The 23,601-nt window shown below is 40.7% G+C and overlaps 1 protein-coding gene across 2 annotated transcripts; it reads right to left on the reverse strand.

Moving 5' to 3' along the window:
* Positions 1-623: 623 nt before the first annotated feature.
* Positions 624-23,389, reverse strand: cfap44 (cilia and flagella associated protein 44). Of its 2 annotated transcripts, XM_023337860.1 has the most exons (34): positions 23,133-23,389; positions 22,186-22,339; positions 21,558-21,720; positions 20,612-20,714; positions 20,332-20,548; positions 19,416-19,530; positions 18,629-18,793; positions 18,400-18,558; positions 18,268-18,315; positions 17,239-17,338; positions 17,041-17,135; positions 15,883-16,089; positions 14,991-15,101; positions 14,768-14,920; positions 14,458-14,679; positions 13,932-14,080; positions 12,738-13,014; positions 12,529-12,584; positions 11,418-11,580; positions 10,788-10,918; positions 9,888-10,099; positions 9,671-9,818; positions 8,910-9,063; positions 8,015-8,256; positions 6,633-6,846; positions 6,357-6,560; positions 4,825-5,020; positions 4,640-4,753; positions 3,447-3,577; positions 3,236-3,352; positions 2,302-2,503; positions 2,074-2,234; positions 1,851-1,985; positions 624-1,005 (listed from the first exon to the last, which is right to left on the reverse strand). In XM_023337860.1, exons 1-34 carry the CDS (start codon positions 23,215-23,217, stop codon positions 751-753), a joined length of 5,358 nt encoding a protein of 1,785 aa, XP_023193628.1. In that variant the 5' UTR covers positions 23,218-23,389; the 3' UTR covers positions 624-750. The 2 variants fall into 2 exon arrangements, with proteins under 2 accessions (XP_023193628.1, XP_023193629.1); XM_023337861.1 differs by lacking the exons at positions 19,416-19,530; positions 20,332-20,548; positions 20,612-20,714; ... (1 more) ...; positions 22,186-22,339; positions 23,133-23,389 and having other exon boundaries at positions 18,649-18,726.
* Positions 23,390-23,601: the final 212 nt, after the last annotated feature.

Raw genomic sequence — 23,601 nt, forward strand, 5'->3', positions numbered from 1 at the left:
CATTAAGACCTTTAAACAACATATTTCAGGCTAACTTACATTTTTAATATGAATTTAAGACTTTTTGAGGATGCGCCGACACACTGCTTACACCTCCAGTCTGAGTGCTGCTGATTTGGGCCCAACCCCACAGGAGTCGTTCTGTTCCCAGCAACAAAAATGAACTGCAACAATGTGGAAAACGCATTGGAGTTCCTCGGGTCTGACAAAAACCCTTCAAGTTTCACCGAGATAGTGCTCAAAATAAAAAAGTACCTTATGACAGCAAGGTATTACAGGCACAGCAACCTAAATATTAGCATTACATTGGAGAACAAAGAGCCTCTTTTACATCACTAACCAGCATAAACTTCATGGATGATATGAACATGGACTAAAACTGGGCTGTTTACAGGTAAGAAACAGAAGCTGGAAGACTTGAATTGTGGGAACCCTTTAATCCTCATAACTTATAACTATTTATAAAAATTACAGCAGTTTTTGTGAAAAAATAACACACATTAAATCCCAAGAAAAGTTAAATGTGTCTCATTTTGTTCATGTATCTACGGAAGAGGATTAGTGCCCCTGGAAAAAAAACAATTCTGACTTTAATCTTTTGAGATCAAAAGTCAGAATTTTGAGATTAAATTAAGAATTCTTAAATTTTTTTAAAACATTGGCGCTAATCTTCTTCCGTATGCATCTCTCTAATTGATACAGAAAACACTGCAGCACCAGCTGTGCTGCTTTGTAGCTTCATCTTGCTGTCTACAGTAGACCAGCGCCCTCTGCTGGTGTATTTTTGTTGACTTCTGTCTGGTCAGCGATGGGTGTGGGCAGCAGGGTGGTGGGAGGCAGCAGGAGGCAGTTATTGGGCAACACGTTTCCCCCGCTGGTGGACAGGAGGTTGATGTCGCTCCACATAGCGTCAACCTGCTGCGTCTGCCTCACTATCAGCTCCTGGTACTGCCAGATGGCGTCCTGGTCCATCCGTCTCCGGTGGTCCTGGAACTGCTGTCTGCCCTGCAGGAACACAAACCAGACGTTAAGAACCGAACCAGCAACCTTCCTGGCTGGATCTCAAACCTACCGCTAGGTTAAAAGGTCAAGAAAACCCAAAATCAAAGCATAAAATCGTCATTTTGGTCGCAGATGATCAATTTATCAAATAATAAAAAATGTTGTCTTTGAAGATTCAATTTAAGGAAAATCTGGATATTTTTTCACCAATACACTCTTTGGGTTTCCATACTTCAGAGTGATGTTGGCACGCCAATGGCGGCCATCTTGTTTGGCAAACATGTCCTCCTCTCCCAGCTGGAGGTTTGGACATTTTTTGAGTTTCATGCCTCTGGTAAGGCGCTGACCCGTTACGTCAGAGATTATTCGACAAAGTGTTTCCATCTCGCCTTTAGTGCATGAACTCTTTTCCAGAAAAGCCAAAATCTACATCAAGCAAGTGTAAAAACTGAGGAAGTTATTTAGATTTTTTAAAGTTTGAATCAACCTTTTCTAATGCAATATTTCAAAATACGCAGAAAAAAACATTGAGAGAAACATGGCTAATATGGTAAGCTGTTACCTTGTACTTCCCCACAGTAGCTGTGTTTCCATCATATCGTCATGCAAATCTTGAGTGACTGAAAATTTTCATAGTTTGTGGCTCTGGTAAGGCACTATGTCAGAAATTATTCACCACATGTGTGTCCATCTCCCCTTTAGCCAAAAACCATGTCAAGCTAGTGGAAACTGTTTTGCAAGATGGAGGAAGTTATTTTGAATTTTTCCCTTTTCATCAACTGCTTCAGAATGTGGATTAAAAGTTGTTGCTGGAAACCCAGCTAATGTAATCTGTGTGAGAAACTGACTATTTTCTTCTGCCTGGCGTTGAGTTTGGGCTCCAGCCCTTTCTTCTGCTCCCACAGACTCGTCATGTTGAAGAGATGCTCGTTGCTGTTCTTCATCTCTGCCGTTAGAGCCTCCAGCCTCTCCTCTATCTTGGCCTGGATTTTACAGCAAACGTTAGCAGAGCTTGTCTTAGCAGTTTCAGTTCCTAAATGACAGAGATGGTTCTGTTTCTGGAGAACTTGCCTCCCATTCTTGCACATCCTTGGCTTGAATTGATTCTAAGTGCAGCTTCTCCTGCTTCAGCTCCTCCAGCTTCCTGCTGCCCGTCATCATCTGCAGAGTCTCCAGATCCACCAGCCGGCCGAACTTCGTCATCTGCAGCTCGTTGAAATCCCTCTCCAGCTCTGCATCGACACGCCGTTCAGACTGATAGTAAACATGTTTCTGTTTCCGGAGAGCTAAAGAGCTCACCTTGGATCTTGCCGTTCTTGTCCCTGCCCTCATTGAGCAGCTTGTTCCTCTGCTGGCGAGCCAGACGGTGCAGGTTCCTCTCATTCACCTTCTCCGCCTCCAGCTGGTGGACGCGCTGCTGCAGCTTGTGCAGCTCGGTGCGGTACAGAACAAGCGCCTCGCTCAGGTCAGAGGGCATCGAGTCGTCGACGAGATACGCTATCTGGTTAGGACAATTAGAAACAAGTACAGAAATAAAATGGAGAAAATGGACGAAGAAAATGATTTAGAAGTTATCACAGCTAACTAAAAAAAATTGTCGTGCTGAACTTAAAGAACTAAACTTAATTATTAGCTTTGCTAAAGCTAAAGGGCTACACCACCATGATACTTAGCTACACCTACATGGTAGTTAGCAGAAGCTAATGCTAAAGCAACAAGGCCAAGAGAAGCGGCTCCATCATCCATCGCTGCTGTCAGTGGATGTTTTTTGTGCGTCAGATTTATCAGCAACATAATATACCAGAAACATAAAACAAAGATTCTGCTTGAACCTTTGGTTTGTGAAAAAAGCAATTAGAAGAGTTAAAATTTTTAACACATTAAATCTTTGCAATTAATTAATCAAAATTAATCTGTCCCGCCCTAAATCTATTTATATTATTGCTGTTTTTGTTTCATGTTTTTATTGTTTATAAAATAATATAAAATATTTATTCTACTGTATTTTTTAAAAAATAATCTGTTTTCTTTTGACTTGGATGATTTTACCTTTTCACATTTTGTCACATTAGTGCTTAAATATGAAGTGGAAGAAAAAAAAGAGCACCACTGGGTTTTTTTTAAATCATTTTTCAAATACATTTATAAAACACTGGCTCACATTTTACTCTCGTAGCTCTTAATAAAACTGTCATAACATCATGTTTTCTTGGTGAATGAAGCTTCTCTTCACCTGATGCAGCCTGAGAGGAACCACCACGTCCAGTTCGTTCATTTTCATCTGCTTCTCCTTGTTGATGAGCTCCATGTCGTCCTCCAGCGCCTTCCGGCTGTTCTTTACCACTTTGTTCTGCAAATACAGAAACCAAAACCCGACGGAAACACCGAGACGATCAGCAGAGCGTCGCAGAGACGCAGCAGAACTGAAGACAGCCATCGCTGACCTTCTTCATGACCAGATCGTTCTCCTTCCTCAGAGACTCGATGAGCCTCTTCTCCTCCATCAGCAGATCCTCCACATCCAGCCGATGCTCCCGCAGCTCCAGCGTGCTTTCAAACAGCTCCTGGTCGCAGCCTGAGGCGCACAGACACACAACAGGTCAGGGCGGAAAATAAAAGGTTGGAAGAGTTAAGGTTTGGAAAATCTGGATTTATTTTCCACCGATGAACTTCTTGGGTTCATGGTGATGTCAACGCACTCAGGGCGGCCATCTTGTTTGGCAGCTTATGTTTATTTGGACTTTGAATTCAGCTCAACTCTACAATAAAGTGTTAGAGATAGGCTAATTTTTTTGTATTATAAAAAAAGTCATATGTACAACAGCGAGTTAGTATTGTAGACAGAAAAAAAACGGAGGGGTACATTTCCACAAAAACAAGAAAGTTTCTGAGCTCCAAAAATGGAAAATTTGCTAGAATGAACTCAAAATTTTTTGGACCAATCTCAGAAATGTTCTAGAAAAAACTGTATTAAAAGTTGAAAATGTTTAACTTTTGTAGACAGGTTTTACATTAAATAAATATTCCTGCCAAAAAACTCAGAAAACAAGAAAATTGTTGAAAAAAGTTAATTTCCGAGTTTCAAAAGTCACATTTTTTATCTTGGATCTCAGAAGTTTACATGTTTTTTTTCTGTAAGATTCATAGATTCGTCTCAAAATTTGTGTTTATTTTGGCAGAAGTGTCTGGGTTTGCTCAGTAACGGCACAGAACCCGCTGAATGTGACCTTCTGGAGGTTTTTGAAACGGCTCGTTTTCCAGACAAACAAAAACATTAATTTATTGCCAAAAAATGAATCAGTGTGTTTTTAGAAGCAGTTATGACCCAAATTAAAGTAAAGCAAACATGCTAAATATAAATGTTCACAATAGGGCCCCTTTTATCTTAAGACTTTCTTCTGGTTTTGTCTTAATTCTGTTAATATTATAATTATTTTTTTGTAATGAAACAGAAATTCTTGTAGCCCGGCCCTAAAACTCCATCATACAACTCTCAGAAATAAAAGCCACTTTTTGAAGATATTTCCTGTCATTTCTAATTTCATTTTTAGAAAAGAAATCGATTAGAGTCATAAATCTGATTTGATATGAGAAACGGACGGAGTAGAGAAAGACCACAGGTTGTTTTGCTGCTGACCGATGGGACAAACGGTGTCGTCGAAAGCAGCTCCGTCCTCCTCAGACTCGCTGTCGTAGTCTTCATCAGACTCGCTCTCAGACTCGGAGCTCTCGTCGCTGTCTTTCTCTTGTCCTACAAACAAACCAGAGTTAAGATGGACGCCTGATCAAAACGAATCCTGCAGGTTCATCGTTTTCCATCACCTTCCTCTCCAGTCGTCTCCTTCTTCCTCACCCGCTTCACCTTCTTCTTGAAGACTTTGGTGAGGAAGTCCTGGAACGGGTTGTTTTCCCCGAGCGACGCCTTGAAGGTGGCGGCCAGCGCCTTCTCTCTCTCCTGCAGCACGGCGATGTTTTCCCTCTTCATCTCCAGAACGTCGCTGTATTCGTCCAGCTTCGACTGGCGGAGCAGAAACAAAGTCCAGACACTGAACAACTCTCTGCTTCAGGTAACTGACTCACCTGGGAGGCAGAGTTAGTGCGTTAATGAGTTATTGTGAGTTAGTTCAACAGACAGAAAAATAATGTGTTAGTTAATTTAGTGAGTTAATAGTGAAAATGAGTCGCTGAGTTAGTAATTTATACTGTGAGATTTAGTGTGAGTTTATTAGAATAATGGGTTAGTTAGTGAAATAATGTGAGTGAGTTAGTTAGTTATTGAGGTAGTTAGTTAATACAACTTATTATATTAAGTAAATTAACTTAAAATAATTTAGTAAGAGAGAGTTAAGGCAAAGACAGTATTGTGTTATGAGTTTGGGAGCAGTTAGTGTAAATTTGTTTGAATTGTTTAGCTAGTGACCTAATTTGTAAGTGTGAGCAGTTAGTTAGTTAGTTAGTTAGTTAGTTAGTTAGTTAGTTAGTTAGTTAGTTAGTTAGTTAGTTAGTTAGTGTGAATTGCTTTAGGGTAGTTACTGAAAATGATTTAGTAAGTGGATTAATGTGTTATTTATTGGTTCAGTGTAAAAATGATTTAGTTAGGGACTCAACTGTGTGAGCTGGTGACTGATAGGTTAGTAATTAGTTAATGTGAGCGGTTAACAGGTGAGTTAGTTTTAATATTAAGTTAGAAGTTATTTAGTTGGCAAGTGAAATAACTGTAAATTAGTTGAGATGTTTGTGGGTAAGTTAGTAGGTTAGTGAGTGAGTTAATAAATTAGTTTCTTAGTGTGAATAATTTACCAGGTGAGTTTATTAGTTATTGATTGAGTTAATTGGGTCATTAGTTAATCAGTTACCGGTTTGAGTTTCTGATTGAAGTAGTGATAATAAGTTAATTACTTCTACTTGGTTTAAATATGTTAGTTGATGAGTTAATGTGACTTTTTAATGTAAGTTTGAGCAGAGAAACAAATAGGAAGCAGGAGACAGAAAAACAGTTTCAACAACTGTATAAAAAGAAAAATACTGAATTTTTCTTTTTATAAACGTAACTTCTGGTTAAGAAAATAAACTTTGGGTGTTTAGGTAATTTAGATTTATTATTTTAATGTTAATAAATCAGTTAATTTAATCAAGACAAACATTTTGAGGCAACGACTTTGCATTTATTTTTACAGCTAATTAGGTTTTACAGTAGAATTAAATTATGTCAGTACAACTTACTGAAAATTATCAGACTAAGATATGCAGCTTGCATATATTAACATTTTTAAATTATGAAAACGTAATTTTTTTAGCTTTCATTCAGTTTTAAAGTGAGAAGTGGGATCAGCGTGGTTGTGTGTTTCCTTCACCATGATGTTCATCTCCTCCAGCATGAAGCCGTCCAGCTTGTCCTGCACAACGCCCTCCCTCTTGTCGAACTGCTTGAGGAGCAGCACCTCCTGCACCAGCGTCAGCAGCCGCAGGTCGGCCAGCTTCAGCTGGCTGTCCAGCTGCTGCTTTTTGGAGTGCAGCTGCAGCAGCTTCTTGTCGAACCGGCTGACCGAGCTCTCCATCTGAAGGAAAACACACAGAAGTCAAACACCCTGCTCTGTTCTCCACTCAGAGGAGAGTTATTAAAGATGGACCTGGTGGAGCAGACAGTCCTGCTCATGCAGCAGCCACATCTTCTTCTCCTGCTCACTCTTCTCATCCTCATCATCAGTGGCCTCTGCTAAAGCCAGGTGGAACTCCTCCTCTTCCTTGTCCCTTTCTCTCTCCTCCTCCAGCTTCCTTTCTTTCTCCAGCTGCTCCAGTAAACCCTCAGAGTCGTCCTCCTCTCCCAGATGCAGAGTCTTCATTCTGTTTGAGAAAAGAAACATAAATAAACTGAGAAGATTGATTCAAATGTAATCTGAAAAAGAGAGGAAAACAGATTCTCCTTCAGTTTGAAATAAATCTGCTTTATGAGGGAGAAACACATTTATTACTGCATTTTAATTGTATATTTCATTCAATTTGTTCACCAATAAGAAACAAACATTACAGACTAGCAAACAGAGATATTCGTCTAAAAATAACCAATTAGATAAGCAAAGAAAACAACAAAAATAGAAAATGTAATGGATACATTCAAGGAAAACACAAGATTCAAAACTTCTGGTAATTGTTGTTATTTAGCTGGACTGAGAACAAAAATGTCTCTTTGGATTCTAAGGGTTGCAGAACTCTGGTGTAGCATTTAGCATTAGCAGTGCTAATACTTATAACTTCTGCTTTAGTGTTAGCACCGCTAACTTTTTGTTAGCAGTGCCACTGACACTAATTTAGTTAGTTGCCATATTTTATATTCTCCAGACTGGAAATATGAACATCCTACTTTGTGCTAAATATTATAAAGGGGACCTGCTATGAATAATTTACATTTTGCAGGTTTTTATGCTTCCATCTGCGTCTCAACTGATTCTAAAAACAATCCAAGCGCTTAAAAAAATCACAACCAGCCGTTTTCTAGGTTCATGTTTTTTGGTGTCTGGAAAATGAGCCCTCTGAAAAGTCTCTCGACTGTAAGAACCCCGCCCGTTACCTAGCAACCCAAGTTTGGTTCCAGCATGTTTGGTCAGCTGGTTTTACCACTGTATGCTCTGCATAATGGCTACTGGAAAAGACAAGTGTTCTTTTGTTGACTTTCCATCCAGAAACAACTTGCTGCATTCTTGTTGGTTGTGCAGGAGGCTTCGCTCCAACTTTTGAAAGATGTACAGTTGTACACCTGTGGATCTGTTTGCAGCCATTTTCATGTGTGATTGTAAAAATAAGAGTTTATTTGGATTTAAAGTCACAAGATGCCCTAAAACAACTAAAATCTCATTTTCTAATAATAATTTTATGCAGAAAATGTAGTGAACATGTTTTGTTTACCCATAGACTTATCCTAACCTGTCCAAGGAAACATAATAGGTCACCTTTAAATATTGTTTATTTTCACGGTGCCCTCTGGTCCCCCTTTAGATCCAGCCCTGCTGCGTACCTTTCCTGTCTCAGGACGCGGTATCGCTCCAGCGTGGCCTGGCTGACCTGCAGCTTCTTCTCCGGCGTTTCTTCAGGCAGCATGGAGACGGACGGGGGAGACGGCAGGCGCAGGTCGGCAGGCAGAGCATGATGGACCTGGTGGAGCTGCCGGGCCTGAGCCTTCGTCCACGACACCAGCTGGACCTTGATGTCTCGCACCTCCACGATCTGCTCGTTCTTCTCATCCTGCTTCTCATAAATCTGGGGAAAAAAGCTCAGAATCAAATAATGAGCTGAAATTAATGTTAAGAATAAAAATAAATCATTTTGTAAAAAAATCTAACAATAAAAACTTTAAAAAACCAGCCCTTATTTTAAAAAACTTATTGGGATCTCGAAAAATTTCAGCAAAACAATTTTTCAAAATACCAGAGGAAAAGTAGGGGTTAGATTTTTTTAAATTTTGATTCATGAGAAGGGAATAAATTATTTTTGACACATATGTAAAAGAAACATTACTTTTTTAAAAATGTGATTTTTTTAATAAAATAATTTCAGATCAGAAAAAAACTTGCCTAAATAGAAAAATACAAGGTTCGTAAACTTTTCTCACAGTGAAATTCAAGCACTTTTGTAAGTTTTCAAACTTTTACAGAACCTTTACAGATAAAATGATATGTTAATATATAATATTTTTTATTTAAAAAAGGTATTCTTTTTATTTACCTTTTCATTTTAAATAATACAATTTTGGAGAAATTTAAACTAGCTATAATAATTTAATACTTTATCATATTTTACTATTTAAGTTCAGTAAATAGTAAAATAAATCTGTTTTTGGGACAAACGAAACCATGGTTTGGCTCATAAAGCCTGAAACGGTGCATAAAGATAAAGTTTGAGCGTTTTTGTACTTCCTCGTTCAGAACCACCAGCTCTCTCTTCTTCTGCTCGGCGTTCACTCTCAGCTGCTTCCCCCTGATGAAGTCCCTGATGTTGTCTTTGTCCTCCTGAATGGCCTGAGCATGCTGTGTGTCCATATAGTCCTCCTCCGGCTTATCTGCGTAACTGAGACACCAAAAAGCTGATTTTTCATCAGTAAAACAAATATAAATCCAATGATTAAAAGGGGCAGCATTAGGCACAAAGTGCCATTTTGTAGCATATTTGAGTAACTATGTTACCTTCAGTTGTTATAAAAATGCTGCATATATCAGATATGACTGAAAAACAATTGACTTTGTAATTTAATGCCTTGAAATTGGGCCTCTGTCTCTTTAAGAAGCTCCTGCTCCTTCTGAAGCTCTGCCTTCAGGACGTTATCCCAACATCTCTCCTCTATTAACCCTTTAACAAAGTTTCTACCAGCGTTTCTCTGAGCAGTAGCTCCTATAATGAGCTCAGCAGGTGTTTGCTAATTGCTGCTGGCTAGTCTGAAGGAGCTGAATGGGGGAGGAGCTGAGACTCGAAGGCGGGACGACGTGAATCGTGGCCATGCAGATTTAAGGATTTCTTAAACATGCATGAAAGAATCAAATGTTATTGATGGGGAAATAACATTAGAACATGATGGGAAGCTGAAAAATGTCGATTTTATGTAATACTGCCCATTTAAAGTTGTTTCTTCCGGCTCTGCAGTAAACAGACGGAAGCAGAAACCTGATTTTTGACTCACATTCGGGCCCACTCCTCCCTCCTCCTCAGTATTTTGGCTCGAGCTTCCTCTGCTTTCTCTGCAGCCTTTCGGAGCTTCTCCTCCTCCCGGTCTCCCAGTTTGATCTTGGCTTTGGTAAAGGTCAAGGTGGGCCGCGGTATCGGCTTCTCTACAGGGAGAGAGCGCGTTACTGCAGGCTGAAACATGGAGATATAACCATCAGCCTGACGCTACCGACCCTCTGGTGGACGCACGTCTCTGCTTGACTCCGATCTGAGCTTCCTCCGCTCCGGGAGAGCTTCTATGGCTATGCTGACCCTGCGCTCCACCCGAGGATTTTCTTCTGGAGTTAAAGGCTTTGGGAACTCTGGGAGAGGGTACGTTGTGACTTTGTGGTTGCTGTGTATCGCAGAAACACTGATGAGGTCGACCTGCACGGACCTGTCGGACCTGAAACACACAGACTTTTAAAATTCAGGTGTTTTATATGTGATTTGCTGCATCTAACTGTGTTTTCAAACTGATCTGGGATTAACATGGCAACGTTTGTTACATTTTCAGCTGCTGTAGTTCACATTCACTCTGCTCTGAGTCAAACAAACCAAAACCTTTGAACAACCTGTTCCCCTCCTCGCCTGTGGGGGCGCTGCTCCAAGAACCACTCAAGGAAACAACACAAATACTTCCAAAAAAGACACTGAACACAACTTCCTTATTCTTGAAATGGAAACAAATGGAGTGGCGTCAGATTTTAGCAGTTGTTTCTCAAGCCCTTTCTCTCGCTGGCACCATGACAGCACATTTGCTTTGGTTGCATTTACCCAGAATGCACTGCTCTGTAGTCCACTTCCAGTTTTTGGAGCAGTCTCCAATCCGCTTGGTGTTCACATGTATATTAAACCACACCAAGAGTTCACTTCAACTAAACCCAGACCAAAGAGATTGATTACGAATTCACACCCCACAAAACAAACCGGACTTTCTTAGCAACTGAACTGGAGTCGGATTAAAGCGAACTGAACTGAGCTGGTGTGAACGCAACCTGAACTCTTTAAGAAGACCAAAGTTTTTTGTTTCCCGGTGATTTTTCCAGGATGATTTGTGGTCTAACAGCCTGGTGCTGGTTCTGTTTGCGTACCATTCCTTCGGCTTCTTCAGCGCGATGATGCAGCGCCCCTGCTCCCAGGCCATCTGCTTCCGGACCTCCACCAGCCTCAGCGCTATCTGGTTCTCTTCTTCTTCGTAGAACTGCCGGTCCACCACCAGTTCCTGGGCAAACATAAACCCAGGCAAATGCACAGAAACAAACTCCAGTAAATCAACAACACCACCGTGGAAACAGGTTTAAAGCTGATAGAAGATGCTTTCTTGAACGGGTTAGGATAAGTCTACGGCCTATTCAAAACATGCTCATTAAATTTAACTTTGCACAATTGTATATTTAGATAATGAGATTTTAGTCTGTTAAGGTCAAAATGAACTGTTTTGCAGCATCACAAACCCCAACTTACAAGTAAAAATGGCTGCAAACAGATGCGCAAATTAAAATCTGAAAAGTGTGGTGTGCATTTGTATTCAGGCACACTTAACCCAAAATAAAATCTAAATTGGTCATTAAAGGTAATATCTTTATATTTCTGAGATAATTGTGACATTTTTGTGTACATTTGTTTAGTTCTGCGATATCTTGACCTGAAGCCGTCTCAGTGCTGCCCTCTTTGTGTTGAAGGGTGGTACTGCAGCTGAATTCTGCTGCTGGTTCCAGTACCTGTGGCTTCAGCAGGATGTGCTCAGGCAGACTCTCGTTGTCGCTCTGGATCTCTTTGAATGTCTTCTGAAGCTCCAGCAGGTGTTTCAGCATCTCTGCTTCCTTCTGCTCGGCCTCCCGACGCAGGCTGTCTTTCTCGGTCTTCTGCTTGGCCGTCTCGATGCTGGGTGGAGTGAAGGTGGAGGTTGGCTGAGAGACAAACAGCTACCACAGCTTCTTCCAGGTTTAAAACTCAGAAATCAAGAACATGTAAATAAACGGAGAAAACAGCACCGACTCCTACTGCTGCTCTGTAGTTAGAGGGTTAATATGTGAGCAATAAAGCTATAATAATATGCTAATATCATAAAGTTACTATTCTCCATTATTATTATTATTATTATCAATTATTATTTCTTATAGAAGGAATGTCCTGTGTGCCAAAACAGCAGCAACGTTAACAAAACTCAACAACTGTAAAACTGAAACCATGAGTGAAAGGTTTGCTTAAAGATCCCTTCCTGAAGCAGGAGCTGCACAGGAAGGTGTGGAATAAAAAATGTAATCCTGTTGAGGGCAACATGTTATGTTGTAGCACATGTTGCGTCACAGACTCATGGCGACTATCAAAATGGCTGAATTTTGCACTTTAGCTTCCACTAAATACCATGTTGTCATGTTTCCACCATAATACTGCTGGTATTGCGCTTTACCATTAGCTTCTATTACATACTGTGTCGGTATGGCGCTTAGTATTAGCTTCTGCTAAATACCATATTGCTATATAGATTTGGCATTACCATCCATTAAATATTGCATAGGTATAGCATGTTAGCATTAACTTCTGCTAATTACTATGATGGTAAACACTTCAGTATTAGCTTCTGCTAACTATTGTATTGGTATAGTGTTTTAGCATCAGCTTTCACTAAATACCATGTTTGTTATAGTATTTTAGCATCAACTGAACTAAGGCTTATGGATAGAGCTTTATGGTTAGCAAAGCTAACTTTTTAGTAAACAGATCCCAATACTGGGAGCCAGTAGCTAAAAAACTATTCAGAAAAACAATTATCCAGTCAATCAACCCATGAAAAAAGAGAGCATGATAAACAAGTTAAATTATACTCACCTGTAAGCTGCTGGGTCTTCGATGTCCAGAGCAAACGGCTCGGTTTCCACACCCGCCTACATTTTACATGAAAAACAGCAGCACTTTTCATGTTGACGTCCTTTATTTCATGGTTACATGTTCATTCATCAGATTGAGAGCAGAGTATCAGTAAATGCAGGATTTCAGCTTCACTTTATAAGAACATCATGAAGGGAACGTGAACCGACCCGAGGTGAAGGAATCTTGGCCACTTTGTCCAGAGTTTTCTGCAGCTCTTCAGGTGGAAGCAGGCAGAAGGAGAAGATGTTCCCGTCGTCTCCGGCCGTCAGCACATACAGGTCGTCGAAACTGCAGCGCAGGTGTCGCAGATGTCCATACTGGTTGTCATGGACGCTCAGAGCCCAGTAAGCCTTCATAGAGGTGAGGTCGTAGTCTTCAGGCTGCAGAAAGTAGATCCTGATGGCGCCGGAATGCATGCCGCAGAGCATCAGCTTCCTTTCAGAGCTGGTAAACATGAGGGAATACCATCATAAACACTAGAGCAGTGCAGGAAAATGTCACCAAATGGATGCTGTCTGGAGGATGTAGGAGTGCAATGAAGGTATTAAAATGTTTTATTTGGGACAAAAGCATGTTTCTAATTAACAGAGCTGAGGTTCTGGAAGGATTAGGGTAGGGTTAGGGATACCCAGAAGGAAACACTTCTGCAGAACAGGGAAACATTTCATTTGACTACAGGTGTTTTTCCACCTGCTAGTCCTACCGGCTCAGGATCAAAACTTCATCATCTGTTCCATCTGCAGCTGCTGTGGTTCTCTTTCTCTCTGCTTTGAGTCAAACCAACTAAACCCTTTGAGCAACCTGTCCCCTCCTGGCCTGCAGGGGCGCTACACCAAGACCCACTGAAGGAAACAACAAAGAAACCTCTGAAGAAGACACTTGTTTTCAATATTCTGCTAATGTCCAAAACACACAATTTCACAATTGTGGCGTTTCTAGTTAAAGCCATACTTGAATAAGTTTGTTTACATACTATGTTAATAAAAAACAAGCAGCGCCATCATTCACTTCCACTTCCTGTCGTCGTCTTCTTCATCCTTTCTGCCAGTAGTAACTGGCTGATCATGAGACTCGTGATTCAGTTTTATGAGATACAATAATTTCAGTACAGCTGAAAAACCCACCTCATCCTACCACCAAATTATTTTATAGAAAAAACGTGAGTTTATTTGGAATTGGTGTTTTTCCATAAAGCAAACTTACTTTCATAATTCCAATTTTCACAGTTATATGGTCAAAGGAAACAGAGACACTGAGTATTTTTTCACAAAATGTAAATGCCAAAAAACAGCTGCGTGTAGAAGCCCAAAAGGAAGTACAAAAAAGTACCAACTGTGATGAAGCGTGAAGTAAAACCTGACCTGAAAGTCATGGAGCAGAACGGATCGTTGTCGGCGTCGTTGATTTGTAGGAAAGCGAAGGGTTCGTCCTGTCGCTGCGCAGCATCATCATCCTCTTCCTGATCCTCTAACAGTTTGCAGTGATACAGGAAACCTGCGTCGAAGCCTCCCTGCAGGAACAATTAGATGCTTCAGGTTTCAGAGAGTCAAGTTAAGACTTTTTAAAACCTTTTTAATGCCACCTTGAATAACATTTTCCCAACAGAAAAGTCATGAGAGCAAAATACATCAAATAATCCTGCTACAATAAAATTGAAAATTTATTTAAAATAAACTTACATTTTAAACGAATGTAAGACTTTTTAAGGTCTTAATTTTAGATGCAAATTTAAGACTTTTTAAGGACGCGCAGACACCCTGGGTTTTTAGCATTTTACTGTCGCTGAAGCATCTTCGGTTTGACTTATGAACTGTGGATAAAGCTGACGGTTTGTTTCTGATTTTATCCAGAATAATTAGAATATGAATCGTTTCGATCCGTTTGTACCATTGAGAGCCAGAACTGTCCCGGCTGTGAGTAGAAGCCGCAGCAGAGAGGACTGGGAGGCTTTGGGATGAAGATGGGAGGCAGCTCTTCCTCCTCTTCCTCCTCCTCCTCCTCTTCTTCAGGAACCGTAATCCCCGCCTTCTTCAGCTCTTTAATCTTCTCTTCTCGCTCTTTCCTCTTCTTGTCCTTCACCGCCTGCCGTCTTCTTATCTCCTCATCTCTCTGAAAACAGAGCCGGATCAGAACCGCCCTGCAGTGGATCAGAACCGCCCTGCAGTGGATCACAGCGGCGAACGGTTAGTTTCCACACCTTGATTTTGGACTTGATGCTCTTGAACCTGAAGGAGCTCCTGGGCAGGTTCTGGAGCTGGAAGGTTTTGGTCGACTCGTGGTCCTCCGGGTCGGGACAGGGAACCTCCACGGCGTGGCCGGACTGGCACAGGATGAGCAGCCGGTTCTCACTCTGAAACAGAAGCTTTCATCAGCAGGAGCGTCCAGCTGCAGCAGAACGAGGCGAAGGAGCTGAGACCTACGTGGAAGTGAGGAGACCACTCCAGGGCTTTGACTGGACCAGGGACCAGGATGAAGCCGATGGGGCTGTACTTCTCACTGACCGTGAAGAAGAAAACGGTGCAGTCTAAACTCTGAACAGGAAAGAGGAGATTTAAAAAGATTAGAATTGTAAACATGCCTCTTTATTCATCCAACACGGAGACCTGAAAACGGATTTAAAGGATCTGACATTCAGGAACTTAAATGACCTTAAATGTGTACAAAGTGATTGTTGACATCTAAGGTTACCTGGATGGATTCCCACCAGCTCTGTTCAGTCCACTCTAAAGCTGCAGGATGTCACTTTTATTAAAAAAATAGATATTTTTATATATCTGTTAAAACTGTCACCATGTCGTGACAGTTTATGAGACAGAATCTGTGAAAATTTGCTCCATCTTCTTTGTTGTTATTACTATCTGAAGAAATGCACCAAAACCAACCAATCAGAGCCAGGAGGCAGGTCTTAGCGCTGTCAATCAATCATGTTTGTGCTGCTAAATGTGTTAATGGTGGAGAAACAATTTACAGTTACAGGGAAACTGTTTATCCTTCGTTATAACTAGCCTTAGCATTCATAATATTATTAGGATGCTTTGAAGGAGAGCATCGGTGTGGAAGGAGAACAGCTCTGTCTGTATGTTTTCTGTTGGCAAGTCACCCAAACTACAGACAAGGTAAATAAATGTTTGCGATTATAATTGCTAAGATCAGGGGGTTTGAATGCTTTTGAGCTGTATTTTCTATATTAAATTGAACAGATTATTTTTAATCGTCCTGATCATAATTTTTAATCAAATCGCTCCATTTCTCCCTGAAGTCGTCCTGCTGACCCATCAGGCACCACGTTTGGCTCCGTCTGGACCGACTCACCCCTGTGGCCAGGATCTCTCCGTTTCGGTCGTACGCCACGGCGGTGACGGGGGCGTTGTGAGGCTTGAAGGCCTGGTTGAGGCGCAGCTCGGCGTCCATCACGGGGCCCCGGCTCGGCGTCGGCAGCCGCTGCGGGTTGAACAGCTCCAGCATACGCACCACTCCATCCTCAAAACCCGTCACCAGCAAACCTCCGCTCTGGTTGACCTGGGAGGAAACAGAACCAGTTACTGAAGGAGCCGCTTCTCTGGCGGCTCTAGCACTAATGAGGCCCCGGGCGGGCCCCTCCTTCTGCTGACTCCCTACAACACCCTGTGACATATTTCAGTGACGTATTTATTTAAATTTAATCAAATAAATAAAATAAAAAATATTGACCCCCACATGGAAATTAAAATTTATTTTAACTTGTGTTATTCAAGATTCTTCTAAGAGTTGTTGATGCTGATGGCTCCTGTAGCAGTCTGTATTACAGCAAATCTGAAGAACCCTCTGACTGAAGACACTCATAAAGAGAGTTGTCTATACCCTGCAAAATCACAAAATCTTATAAAGTATTTTTGTCCAGTTTCTAGTGTAAATATCTTAGTAAACTTGAATTAAAGCAAAACTAACTTTCAAATAACGTTTCAGGAAGAAATACAGCTTATTTTAGGTTAATAAATTTTTATTATGAATTTTTTAAAGTTCTATTTTCATTGGCAAATTATTTCCCTTATACCATGGGAAAATGTCTTATCATAAATTAAACAAATTCTCCAGTACATAAAAAACCCTGTTCACTTAAATTATTGTGGACTTCAAACAAGTCCCTGTGTCTTGCTGAAAAGCAAAGATATTTCATCTTTATCTCTTATTTTAAGTGTACGATATTGGTACTAGAAACTAGACTAAAAGCACTTGATAAGATTTTGGGAGTTTTTGTAGTGATAATTTGATTGTTTTCTATATTCAGCTTCTTGTCCATCTCTAATCTACCCGACGACTGCTGTGTCGTCTGAGTCTGATTCATGCAGGAAGTCTGAAGTCAACAAATGAATGGTGAGAGAACAGACAAAACCTTTCAGTCTCACTAACTGTGATTTTTACTCTCCCCTTCCTAATGCTGCCCTGAGCCACCGCCCATATCACCCATAGATAAAACATGATAACTCTCACCAGCGGTGGAGCCCAGCAGACCATGGTTCCTCCCTGATTGAAGCGGCTTATTGCAACTTCTTTATTAGCCACAAAGTCAAACACTCTGACTGAACCTGAAGAGAAGAGAAACGAGCAGCTAAAGATTCTGTTTGATAGTTTTTGTGTTTTTTACGTGTGTTGACATTCGGTGTGAAGGCGAAGCAACGTTGGGCTCACGGTCCAGAGTGGTGGTGGCCATCAGGTGGGATTTCTTGGACACGTCCATCCCCTGGATCACCCCGGCGTGGAAGGAGAACAGACACTCTGGATCTGCAGCCTACACAGACAGAAACTGTCAGGATTCAAGTTTCAAGTTCAAATTCTGAAGAATTAAAATAAAAGTTCAAAAAGTTTTTATTGCAGATATTTAAACGTAGGTTTGATTTAGAAGGAAGGAAATGGCTGGATGGACTGCTTGGGACCACGTACTAAAATGTTGGCTGTGCTAACCCTAAAGTGCTAATCATAAACTTTAGTTCTGCTAATGCTAATGTGCTATACCAATGTGGTATATAGTGGCGGCTAATGCTAATGTGCTAAATTCTCATAGTTTCAGTTTCATAGTTGTTGAGTTTTGCTGTGAGGCTTCAGTCAGAAAACATTTAGGACATCAGGAGATTTTAAAATGTTTTCGTTCTACATCGATGCTTTCTGAGTACAAGACAACCCCTTCAAAATAAGAGCATTAATATAAATGTCTAAATACTTAAACAATTCTTAACAGTTAATAAGCAAAACTCCAACACAGACATTGAACTTTATTCAAGTGGAAGTTTACAAAACAGGCAACAAAATTAGCGCTTTGGAATTTAGAATTGAAATGTATTTAGATCAGGGGTCTCAAACTCCAGGCCTCGAGGGCCGCAGTCCTGCAACTTTTAGATGTGCCTCTGCTGCACCACACCTGAATAGAATAATTAGGTCATTAGCAAGGCTGGGAGAACAAGGAGGAGGTAATTAAGCCATTTCATTCCAGTGTTTTGTACCTGTGGCACATCTAAAAACTGTAGGACAGCGACTGGAGGACTGGAGTTTGAGACCCCTGATTTAGGGGAAACTAAGAGCACTAAACATTTTTAAAGTTAGCAAAACACTAAATGTAACGTTAGCTCTTCTTTTAGCACAATAGATGGATGGATGGATGGATGGATGGATGGATGGATGGATGGATGGATGGATGGATGGATGGATGGATGACGAACTCACGGTGTTGGTGAAGGACAGGTCCAGTTTCCAGATGGTTCCGTTGGAATCCTGTGAAGCAGCAGAGACATAGAGGACTGAGTGCGCCTGAGTGTTGCTATGGTTACCCTGGATGCCACAGCTGCGCGGTCGGACCTGAGCGAACCACATGAAGGAGTCGGGCACGCAGGTCCGGACCACGGAGGTCAGGCAGACGTTGTAGCCGACCAGCAGCTCGTTGATGGGCTCCACCTCGAACCTGCTGCTGCTGCTGTCGCTCATGGTGGCCATGTTGATCTTCTCAAAGTCCCAGCTCTGCAGTCAGAGACGCAGCGTCACCCGTCTGATCGCCCCCTGACCGGGTTTACCTCCACGCCCGTTTTACCCGCACGGCTCCGTCCGCACCGAACGTCATCAGCTGCCCGTCCTCCAGGGTGAAGGGCTGGACCACCCCGACGTGGCAGCTCCGCCCCTCCTTACGGGTGATCTCCACCCGGATGGTGTTGCCCTCCCACAGCAACAGGTTGCCCCATTCTGTGCCTGAGATCACCTGATAGGGAGACACACTCTTCTTGAAGATGGTTTCACCATCCTAAATAATTTGTTTAAACATGTTTATTACATTTCTTGTACAAAATCATTCTTAGATAATGAGATTTTAGTTTACTCAGTTCTGCATTTTTATCTGCTTTACGGCACCTTGTTGCTTTAAATCCAAATACACGACTGCTTAACATTTAACATTTAACTGTACATTCTTGAAAAGCAGAAATGGAGCCTCCTGCACAACCAACAAGCATGCAGCAAGTGGTTTCTGGATGGTAAGTCTACAACAAAACACTTGTATTTTCCAGCAGCCATTGTACAGTGCATAAAACCAACTGTCCAAACAGAACTCAGCTTCGGTTGTTGGGTAACGAGCTGGGATCTTACAATCAGGAGGTTTCTGAAATGGCTCATTTTCCAAACACCAAGACAAAGAAAAAATAAATCTTAAAATTAACTTATTGCCAAAAGTGCCTGGATGGTGTTTGTAAGAGCTTGAGCTGTTTTCAGGATCAGTAGAAACCCAAATGGAAGAACAAAACGTGCAAAATGTGAATTTTTCATAACAGGTCGCTTTTAAGGAACCAAGGCAGAATTCCAGGATCTTCCAGGAGCGACATCCTCACCTTTCCATCTGGAAGTTCCACGTAGCCCTCAATGTCAGTCGCTGCGGTTTTCCCAAAATGTCCCATAATTCCTTGCAGTTTGAGACCTGTGAAGGTTTCCGCCATTTTCCAAAACCTGACAGAAAGAAACAAAGCAACAAACAAATCAAACGTGGATCGTTGCTGATTGTTGCTGGGATTCTTTCTGTCTCAGAGGAAAACAGAACAACTTTCTAATCTGAACTAAATTCTTTGTTTTCTTATTCAATCAATCAATCAATCAAATTTTATTTGTATAGCACATTTCAGCAGCAAGGCATTTCTCTTACCACAGACTGTGGATCTCTGCAGCTCCTCCAGAGGAATAAATAAATAAATGTTTATATATTTAAATATTAATTTAAATTCAAATATGTATATGTAAACATTAAATATTATATATATTAAATATAAATATTTAAATGTAATTTTTCATTTGAATGTAATGCATAAATGTTAATTTTAACGTTAACATAAAAAAATATAGAATGCCATTATGAAAATTAAAACAATTATCTTATATATAGTATATTTAATTTTGAACTGAATAACTGTGTTTTATTTAAATTCATATTTATTTATTTTGGTTTTCCTTCCTTTTATTTCTCTAAGCATATTTCTATTTGCGTTCTTTTGTGTGTTTCAGAAAACATTAATCATAAAACATGTTGATTTCTGATTTTTCCAGTCATCAAAATCTGAAAACTTTATTGAAATCTGTGAAAATGTTCCTGCATCAATTAATCTATTCATTTTCTATAACTTGGTTTTTAAATATTCGCATTAGATTCTGAATTATTTTAGTTTTTCTCGTTAAAATAGCCTGTGATGTCCTTTGAAAGCCGCCTAGAGGCAGGAAGCTGCACTGCGCTGTGAGCGGGTCGGGTCTGCTGCTTACTTGATGTGTCCGGAGCCGGAGGAGGTGAGCAGACCCGGGTTGTGTGGGGAGAAGCTGACCCGGTAAACCTCCTGGGAGACGGCCTTGCAGCTCAGCATCACCTCCTCCTGCCTCCAGTTCCACACCGTCAGCATGTAGTCGGGGGCGCCGCCCACGCTGGCCAGCAGGCTGCCGTCCGGGTTGAAGTCCACGAAGCTGAACATGCGCTCCGTTCCGCCTGGACACGTTCACACTGAGCGCCGCCACAGGGAGGATTATGGGAAAGTATGGACATGTTTACCTCTGAGGATGTGTTGCGGCCTTAGTGAGGGATATCCATAGATTATGATGAACGGATATTTTCCTTTCTCTGCCACAGCAAAGAGCTGTCCGGCCGGATGAACCTGCAAACACACAGAACAGATTTAGTTTGGGTTTTTATACGACGGCGAATCAGGGATGTTGTAGATAGAAAGAAAAAGAGTAAAATTTCATCAAAAAACTCAGTCATTTTGAAATTAATCTCAAAAGTTCTTTAGAAAACCATTTTTGAAACTCAGAAAATTTCCAGAAGAAAAAAAAGACTGACTTTTGGAGTTCTGAAATTTTCTTGTTCTTTCTACAAAATTTCTGAAATTATTCTTAAAAAGAAAATTTTTTTTTTTCTAGTAATTTTTTGGTATTTTAAGCTGACAGATTTCTTTCTTTTTTTTTTAACAAATTTTTTAGATTAATCTCAGAACAATAACTTTTTGAGTAGTTTTTTTTCTAGCAAATTTACAACTTTTGAAATTTCAAACGTTGTAAAGTTGTAACCTGAATGTTTTTCTAGAAAATTTCTGAGATTAATCTGAGTTTCTGAGTTTTTTCCAGCAATTTTTTTACTTTTCAGGCTGAGAAATTTCCAATTTTTTTCTCGAAAATTTGAGAGATTAACCTAAAAACTTCAGACTTTTTTTTCTACCAAATTCTAGATATTTGGCATAAATTTAGTCCTGTTTTTATATCTATAATGGCCCTAATATTTTCTGTATTTCACAGTATTTTAGGCAGTGAAAACTGTAACTGGGTTCATGACTAAAATAAACGATTCAATCGTTAATCCTGGGAATCCTGAATTGATTCATTTCACTATAAAATTTAAGATACTTAAAAGCAGAACCATGTGAAAATGTAATTTTTTCCTGTTAAGTTAAAACAGTTTACATCCATAAGAAGGTTAACGTGCTGTATTCTAGTTTCCTCACGGCGATGCCGCCGATTCCTCCGCCGCTGCAGGAGCGCAGGTACGTCTGCTGCCTGGTGGAGATCTCCAGCACCACCAGCAGGTTTCCTGCGATGAACAGCAGCGTCGTCTCGTCCAGCAGCCTCAGGTTGGACCTGCGACCGCTGTCGTAGTTGAACGAGTGACTGGAGGAGCAAAGGAGTCAAGGAGGAGGACAGGAGGAGAGCAGAGGAGAGGAGAGGAGAGGAGAGGAGAGGAGAGGAGAGGAGAGGAGAGGAGAGGAGAGGAGAGGAGAGGAGAGGAGAGGAGAGGAGAGGAGAGGAGAGGAGAGGTTCCAGATGGGTTCACATGATTCCTGAACATTTAACCTGGAAAAACTGGACAGTTTAGAGACAGAGATTTAAATATGGACTCCAGGAAGGAAGGAAGGAAGGAAGGAACGGAAGAAATAGAGGAAAGAAATAAGGAAGGGAAGAAAAATTTAAGAAAGTAAGAAAAATAAAGTTTTTTACAGTAATTTCTTAATTATCTAGAAAAATGAACCAAACTGGTGTAAATCGCAGTCTGTGTGTAGTTATAGTTATTGTAATAGTTGCTGTTGTGGCTGTTTTAGTGGTTGTAGTTTGTTCTGGGCTGAGAGGTGCGGATACGAGAAGAGCAGCAGGTTCTCTGGGATCTCTGAGTCGGGGGTGACGGTGGGTCTGGAGCGGAGCTCCTCGTAGTTGTAGAGCGTGTCTTCAGACAGACCCTCCTCCAGCGTCTCTCTGGGCTCCGGCGGAACCTCAGGCCCTTCAGCATCGCCTCCTGGGTGATAGAGGGAACATCCACATTCACGCCAGGTTACAGGAAACAACACAGAATCCGTTTCTCAACTATCTTCACATCACAATTTTTTCTCTCCTTTGTCAAATTCAAATTTTAGTTTGGATAGCTTTGCTGCATAATAAATTATTCTAGAAATTGACTGAGATTCTATTGGTGAAAATGTATCATGGTCCTAATGGGTCGTTGTAAAAAAAAAAGCTTGTGTTGGAGAAGTTCCTAATAGCCATTGTGTTTGTAGTTGTAGGTCAGAAATTCTGGCTTCTGAGTCAGAAATCAACTGGAAGACCCTCAGATTTAAGTCTCAGAATTTTCCAAACGCTGGCTTTGAGATCCAATATGGCCGCTCCTGTAATGTGTAAAATCAAAGCTACATGTAGCGCCTGCGACTCTAAACTAAAGAAAATTAAAAGTGGCATTCGCTTGTAAAATGATCTTCAGGGCATCTTAAGGGCATCGCCATATTGGAATTACCATGTGACGTCATTCTCATTTCCGAGTTCTGATTATAAACGGAACGCAGCAGTCATGCCGGAAGTTGCTGTGTAATATAAATTTAGAATAATTATCAAGTGTCCGCAGCAATTTAACAGTAAAAAATCAAAACAAGTTAGTGTTTTAGCTTCCGCATCACATTGACGTCATACATTCTGTTGCTTGGTTAGAATGAAGGCGGAACCTTTATTTAATTAAATAAATATGTTGTCAAAATAATGTTTTGTTAAAAGTGTGAAACGGTTGGGACGCTAAGAGGCAGCAACAGGGTCTGAAGTACCTTCAGTGTGTTCCTGTGTGGAGGACGATGTGTTTCCAGCCTGTCCACCTTCTTCATTTACTGAACTTGCGCCTTCATCCGACATGGTCTCGTTCCTATTAGAAAACAAAATTATTAAAATAACAACATTTCAAGATTTCTTTACCTGTCAAACTAAAATAATCTTTTAAAAGCTAATTTATTTAGTCTGTGTTTTTTCCGTCAGCCGTTTAAAAATTATAGATTAGCTCTCGCACTTCTCCCTGTCTGTTAACGCGTTCCCAGGCAACAAAGCAACGCAAGTCCATGGTTGCAAAGCATTCTGGTTAATGTAGTTCTCTATGAAAAAGACTAACGCATAAAAAACCTACTGTTAAAATAAATAAACCAATATTACACTTTTTAAAAAAAATTATAAACACAATGCATAAATATTTTTAGGTTTTAATTCTCACCTTTAACCAAAAATAACGAAGTCTGGTCCTTTCGT

The sequence above is a fragment of the Xiphophorus maculatus genome, chromosome 8 (genome assembly GCF_002775205.1).
Source record: "Xiphophorus maculatus strain JP 163 A chromosome 8, X_maculatus-5.0-male, whole genome shotgun sequence".
NCBI classification, from domain to species: domain Eukaryota; kingdom Metazoa; phylum Chordata; class Actinopteri; order Cyprinodontiformes; family Poeciliidae; genus Xiphophorus; species Xiphophorus maculatus.